This window comes from Nicotiana attenuata, chromosome 8, assembly GCF_001879085.1.
Source record: "Nicotiana attenuata strain UT chromosome 8, NIATTr2, whole genome shotgun sequence".
Classification (NCBI taxonomy): Eukaryota; Viridiplantae; Streptophyta; class Magnoliopsida; order Solanales; family Solanaceae; genus Nicotiana; species Nicotiana attenuata.
In genome coordinates this window covers 11,681,426-11,689,292 of record NC_031996.1, presented here as the reverse complement: position 1 = coordinate 11,689,292, position 7,867 = coordinate 11,681,426, and the positions used below count along the sequence as shown (strand labels likewise).

General features: G+C 34.5%; 1 protein-coding gene across 1 annotated transcript; it reads right to left on the bottom strand.

Moving 5' to 3' along the window:
- Positions 305-2,819, bottom strand: LOC109230910 (subtilisin-like protease SBT1.9). The gene has a single exon (XM_019396388.1). The coding sequence runs from the start codon at positions 2,758-2,760 to the stop codon at positions 445-447; it is 2,316 nt and encodes a 771-aa protein (XP_019251933.1). The 5' UTR covers positions 2,761-2,819; the 3' UTR covers positions 305-444.

The following is a 7,867-nucleotide window of genomic DNA, read 5'->3' as shown; positions in this document are numbered from 1 at the left end:
TTCCTTGTCACTTGTCGATTAAACATTTTTTTTGTACATACAACATTGTTTGGACGAATTTGAATATTACCATTACTTATTGAGTATAGGTCCAAGCTAATCCTTTGTTCCATATCCCGGAGCTTATTAAAACAAGTGAACTTAAAAAATTTCAGTTCTACTAGCACTGCATTTTTTATCTAGCCAAAGATTCTCCTGAGAGGTCAATAAGTGGATATAGTATTTCATGGTGTATCTGCAAAAAGCATCTAATGACTTTAGTTCTATGTAGCAACAAAGTTTTAAAGATCAATAAAGTCATGCCTTTTTTATAACAATTTTTTTTATTCAACTATTACTTCAAACATACATTTGCTTTGCCAGAATGCTTCCAGCTACTTTAACTTAACTCTCTTAGAGAGTTACAAACTCACAAATGCAAACAGTTTTGTTAACTGCAGCATTTCAGGTCCAGGCATCAATCTCTGGAGCTACTACTATAGGACTTCTTACTGTGTGATGACCATTCTCTTCCACCCAAGTGATTGAACCAGATTGTGCTTGATCTTCCGCTACGCCCTTGTTACGTATGGTCAGATAGTAGTCCTGCTTCTGATTTTTCTTCTCAAACACCAAGGTCCGCGGAGAGATGGAAATTGTAGAGTTTTTCGGTGCTTTCACTTTTACTTTATACGTAGCTGCACCAGCTCCAACATTTGTGACTGTCCTCTTGAATTTCTGCTCCAACCAAGTGTAGTTCCCATAAGGGCTAAAGAGAGCAATAAATGATGGGTAATTGATATGATTGGATGGATTTGAGCAGTTGTGCTTAGCTGATGATCTAGCAATTGTTTTGAATTGCTCTACTGTCAAATTCATAGAGCAGAGAAGGTTCACATAGTCTTGTGGAGTGGCATCATATACAAGGCCTGGATCAACTGCACGATTTGGATCAACGAGTCCTGCTCCCATGGCTAATGATGTAGCATCACTCTTAACCATGTAATCCGGAGTCTTGATTGGTTTATCAGTATTGTCCAAAGGATTGGCGGTGGTCATCATGGCAGATCGTATAGCTGAAGGACTCCATTCGGGGTGTGCTCCTTTTAGCATTGCAGCAATTCCAGCAATGTGAGGAGCAGCCATTGAAGTGCCTGAGTCAAGACTGTAATCACTATCCAAAAATGTATTGACACCAATAACTGCAGCTGAAATGTTCGATGGCCAGGCTGCTAAAATCAACTCTCCTGGTGCCATAATATCTGGCTTTGCAACTCGTAGGTAGCTTGCAGAGGGGCCTCTCGAGGAAAATGCAGAAACGACTGGAGCAGGCTTTACATCAATATGTGTTTCCTGGAAACTGATGCTGGCTTTAGGTTTAACACTTTTGGTGGCATAATCTATCACTTGTTTCCATTCCTTGCTGCTAATTACAACTCCAGGGTTCGGAAAAAAAGTTGAGGCTAATACATCCGGATCCTCATAAACATAGATTGCAGCTCCAAATTTCGACTCTGAGATGGCCCCCATTTGATCAGAGACTGATAAGTCTTCTTGTGCAGTGCTATAACAAATCATGATGCTACGTTCAGCATTAGGGATTTGGGATAGTAGGTCAGATGAATCACAAGTAGATAAACTTCCATTGTAAACCAAATGAAAATCCTTGATCATGGTTCTCACTGGAAATAAGCTAAATCCTGTAATCTTTAAGCCATTCCCAAGAGTTAAAGTCCCTGAAAATGATCGGTCAGTACTGCATGATGCCACGGTAAAGATCCAAGGGACTCCATTGGTTAAAGTTCCCATTTCAGGACCATTATTTCCAGCTGAAGCAGTGACTAAGACACCCTTCATCATGGCACCAAAAGAAGCTATTGCAATGGAATCTTTATACAATGGAATGTTAGACCACCCATAAGAAATTGTCAGTATGTCGACACCATCTGCAACAGCTTGGTCCATAGCAGCAATTAAATCAGAAGTAAAGGTTCCTTCTTCAAAGCTAAACTTATACACAGCTATCCTAGATCGTGGCGCAATACCTCTTGCTGTTCCAGGAGCATATCCAAAATATGACACTCCTTTAGCAAAACTACCAGCAGCAATGGAAGCAACATGAGTGCCATGACCATCAGTGTCTCTGGCAGAATTCATTGAAATATTCACACTAGGATCATTAGCCAAAAGCCCCTTATTGAAATAATTAGCTCCAATGAGTTTCCTGTTGCACAATGAGGAATTGAACTTTGTTCCTGGCTTGCATATTCCCTTCCACTTCTTGGGAATTTCAGACAATCCATCATCCCTGAAACTGGCAGATTCTGGACAGATACCAGAGTCAAGTACACCAATGATAACATCTTGACCAAAGCCAGAAGCTGGCCATAGACCAGAAGCAGGATTGAGCTTAAGAAACTCAGAGGTATGTGTAGTGTGAGCTTCAACAGTTCTGTCTTTATAAGCTGAGAGAAAGCCCGGTGATTTCTTGAGAGCTTCAAGTTCATCTTTAGACAAAACAGCACTGAATCCATGAATGACATTATCATAAGAATAAAGAAGCTTTGGAGTTAGATGGTGATCATTTGGTATAGTTGAAACATCAATCTTGATAGTATCAATAATGGAGGAATGCCAGTTTTGGTGAGTAGCAAAGATTTTAGGCATAAAAGACTTGTCCAAATGGACAATGTAAGTAGACCTCTGTGCTGAGGTTCCTAGAAACAAAGACAGACTAAAAAGAAACCATGAAAACATGAGAGGAGGTAGTCTTGTCTCCATAGTTTCTAACTCTTTACTCGTGTTTTCCTAATTCCTACTATGACTGAGCCTCCTTTTAATACACTCTAAGAAAGAGCCATGGTAGGTTAATTACAATGGCTGGTTACTCAACTGTCACTTTCATGATCCAATGTCACTAAAATGTTGTAACGAAAAAGTTACTCCCTTCGCTCCAATTTATATGATATTGCGGCGCGGAGTTTAAGAAAAAATAAATACTTTTGGTATTTGTGGTTCTAAACAAGTCAAAAAGGGGTGCAGAGTATTTGTGTGGTTATAAAAGATTCTCATTAAGGGTAGAGTTGGAAATTTAAGATAAATTATTTTCAAATTTAGAAAGGGGTCATTCTTTTTTAAACGGACCAAAAAGGAAATAGCTAGATTCACATAAACTGAAACGGAGGGAGTACTAAACTTGGTAGAGTAGATAATGCAATTGGAGCACTTGGTAAGTTGTCATTTTCTATGACTGCTATCTTTGAAAGAGAACAATAAGTTTCAGTCCGTGGACGTGTGGCCACTTTTGTTATTGAATTGCTTGCTTCATATTTGCGCACTACACGAACCGAATTTTTGCACAGCACCAAATGATCTATACTTCCTCTGTTTTAAATTAAATGAAGTAGTTTGACTCGACACGGAGTTTAAGGAAAAAAAGAAAGACTTTTAAAATTTGTGGTTTTAAAAGCTTAAGGGGTAAAGCTTTGTGGGGTCATGACTTTTGTGTGGTTATAAAAGCTTCTCATGAAGGATAAAATGGGTAAAATGAGTAGTTTAAAGTTGAATTATTTCCAAATTTAGAAATGTGTCATTTATTTTGGAACAGATTAAAAAGAAAAGTACCTCATTTAATATGAAACGGAGAAAATACTATTTTAAAAGTGAAAAGCCCTTAGGTTAAAAGTTAATTTAACTTTTTACCCTTCTTAAAATATAATAACCTCCTTATTTAAAATTTTCATATAAAAAAAATCCATTACCCACGCTAAATCCAAACAGATGTGTTCCTTCATAGAAGTTCCTTAAGGATATAAAGGGATGTGCTCCTTCATAAAAGTTATCTGTAAGTTAAACATTCGAATCCAAATTATAAATTATACCTCCAGTTATTCAATGAAAACTTCCTCATCAAACCAATTTACTTCTTTTGTCTTTGATTATCAGTTTTTGCTACTTTGTTGTGTGTCTGCATTTTGTTCAATTCCTGTAAAAAGGTATGCCATTGTGCAACTTTATTTTTGGCGTTTCGAATATGTAGATTTACCACATTCTCTTTTATATCCAAGAGATTGCTTAGGATCAATTTTAGTTACATTCACCTATTTTTATAATGATTGTGATTATATTTTTGCCTGATACATTTTTTCATTGAGGTTTATCGTAATCTAACTTGTGTTTTGGTAACTACCAAAATCTCTGAACAACGACATCTTTGATAGAATTCAGTTTGCTAATTATTAAAAGAAAATGCTAATGCATATGGAAAGATATAAGCTAATAGTTTGTAAATTGATAATGTTGATTATATTGCGGTGTTTGAGATATATCATATTGATCAAATTAGTTACCCATAATTAAAAATAAGTAACTCTTCTAATTTTTAACTTTGTATGGAGAATATATGAGAAATACGAACTTACAAATAAAAATGTCGTGAGAGTCGGATTACTATATATTTTGCTAATCTTGTCGAGAGTATTTGATCCTTGAGATAACTTCTACTACGTATGGCTAGATGGTTAAGAGCGTAGTTTTTTCATGCTTTAGAATGTTTAAGAAAAATACATTATTTTTTTCTAAGTCCTGAACATATAGATTCTACGCAAAACACACGTATTCGTATAATTTTTATGTCTCAGTTTTTAAACAATTGATAAGTTTTTTATCGTTTCAAGGAAATTATTTGAAAGGAGAACATATTTAGCTTAGTTTGGTGTACACTCATACATACATGATACCACACATCCATTACAATAAATTTCTGAGTGAGTGAATGCCCAGACAGTATTCTTTTTAAATATTAAGAATATTATATTTTTCTGAAGATGAATGTAAATTTATGATGTATGAGTAGATGAATCAATGTATTGGAACGTGAGGACATGATTCAAGAATTCAAGGGAAATTAAGTGAATATAGTATATTCCTGTCCTCTCCATATCTTCATGAAAAGTTTAACCCACTATGAATAAAGCGCCAAAATAACTTTAGACGTTGTTTTCAGTTAGAGTATAATTTTTGCTTCATTTCTCTAATTTCTAATGATAGACAAATAGAATGAAACGTGCTTGGTAATTGGAAAGTTGGGTCAATGTTTCTTATCCAATTATCTCTTTTCAGAATGTTGAAAATTTCCGATATGCCTGAGGGTCATAATGTCTGCCAATGATTTAACATTTTAGTTTAAGCTTTCTCAGTATTTGGAAATTTATTTGGTGAAATACAAGGATATGAATCTTATGAAATTAAATGCAATGTACAATGGTCAAAATTGGATCATTTTCGTCTCCGCACCTTTTTTTTTTATTATATGAGAATTAGAATTAATTCATGTTTATCTATTTCTATTCATATGGGGTGATATTTTTTTCTCACATCTCCGCTGTTTTATTTCTTTAATATTAGGAGAATTGACATTTGGCCTTAGGAGAATTGACATTTAGCCAAGATATGATCTATCTCTTTCCTTGGTTGTAGTGAATCTTTGATTTTATTTAGCGAAAACCGTTTTACTCGGCGTCGAATGATTAAAGCTAAAAGCTTTAGGTATCTTTTAAGTACTGAATTGTTTCTACACGGAGATAAACGTGTGTAGAGTTTTTTTTATTAACAAAGAACTTTGCAAAGTTCTATGGTTTCACATACTATCAAGATATGTTAGACGTCACTTCTTTGGCTCCTACTATTTATTTTTGGGTTGAAAAGAAAAGTAGCTTCCTCTAGATTGCACAGTGTTGACTCTGGGACAACAAGATTGTTCTTTATATATAGACCATCAGAAGAGCGAATTGGAATAACGTTCTTAAATCGTACATTACTGGAGAATCTTAGATCAAGAAGTTTGATAATGTTGGCGACTGCAACCAATAGTGGCTGCAATATTACCAGGTCATACAAAATATACTACATCGAGATATATGTGTTTGAGCAAATAATTGCTAAACTAATTAGTAATAAGATAATGGGGTGAATCTCAGTTGAACTTAATAAATCCTAGATCAAATAAAGCGAGATTCTTGTATAGTGAGAAGAGTTTAAGAACGTTAATTAATGAGTTCAATATACTGAGATTGATGAAATATAACATCATAAATGTACAATAAATGCAAGAAACGATAATGATTATAGTATAAAGGAACTTTCACCCAATGATTGTATGATTGGGTGGTTTTTCCTTCTGACAATGTGAAAAGGTATGCCGTTCATATGAATGTGGAATCTTTGAGATTTATGGATGAAAGTTGTACAACATGTGCTTGAATAAAGTGGACCAGATAATTCTCTCGTATATTCTTCTCTCAACTTTACAATATGACTCTTGGTTCCCAAAAAGGCAGATCCCCTTATTGGTCACTATTTCCTCCTATTTATAAGGGACATTCCCCCAAAAATCCTAAAAAGTACAACATAGAGAATATCCAAAGGAATATTCTTCCTCTCCCTTCCTAAGTTTAGGTTATCGTTATTATCTTACTCTAGCTGCCCACTTCTGGTCGTCGGCTTTATCATAACAACCGTCAATCGCTGTGTCTTGGTCGACCTCGTCGTGGTTACCAAATTTGGACCAATACAATACGTGCAACGCACATGCCGATGTTGCTTTAATTCACATAGGGGATACATGTAAATATTTCCCATAAAAAATGTTTATAAGCTTTTCTTTAGTATGTCTTCCTTTTTTTAATTTGAGATATATCTTCGACAAGTTGCAAAAAAATCTATGAACATTATTGAAGAGTTTTTTTTTTCTTTCAAAAAGGTTCTATAAAGAAGTTTTTTGAGATTGTTTTTCAAAAATATCTTTTTCCACTCACACTTACAAAATCTCCTATGTGTTCCTCTCTTAAAAGTCTCACAAAATCCCAATAAAGTCTTTCAATTAATCAATTCACCGCGACAAACCTATCTTCTTTTTCATCAGAAGTCTAGCGTAAAAGATTCCATAAAACATCACCTTTTTAATTTATTTATTTATAATAATTGTGATATCCAATTTAACTTACGTACATGCATCTCAACTAATTCTAATCATCTCTTTTGTCCTTCAAATGTGATACACATGATAAGAGTGATAAAAACCTCAAGTGAAGGAGCATTCATTCAAGACTCTTCACTAATAACAGAAAAGTATATATATCTATGGGTTGTTATATTGTTTAGACAAACACATTTTGTATATGGCGCAAACTTACCATTCAAAGAGCATTGAGGATAGGCTCAACTTACTTTCAAAATAGTGACCCTACCATATTGTGATTGAGTGGTAAATGTTTCTGTATTCGAATGCTTTTGCAGTCAATCAATCATTTTGGGAGGGTCATACTTTTCCAATTTTTGCATACCAACCCATTCATTCCATCCCTTCTATATTAGGTGGCAATTTTGTTGTAAGCACATAAATTTTTTACTTCTATTTTTTCCAATTCGTTTAATTTTGCCTGTACTCACATATGTCATTGTAAAGAAAGGAGCTGATTATTCACTCATATTATGCTAAAAGCAATCTATGAAAATACTTGAGCATATCACAAGTTATTCGCGAAAATAAATTGTTGACAGAATGAATTCTGGTTCTTTTCTAGGAGGCCTTTTTCTAGTGTTACTTTTGATTAAAAAGCTGGTTATTTGTAACCCTTGAGTGGGCTGAGTGGCTCATAACAGGGTGCTATTTTTTTGTTATTTGGGTGAAAACTTCTCTGTATGATTGCTTATCCTTGAAATCATTGAAGTTTCTTGCTTGATCAGCTTGCCTAAAGGCTATAAGCAGTATGCCTTTTGACAAACCAAAACTTAAAAAATCTTATAAAAAGGAAAATTTAAAAAGAAAACGCAAAAATAATTTCGGACAACCATTTTTAGCTCGAGGCAAAAACTTTTTACATTGGGT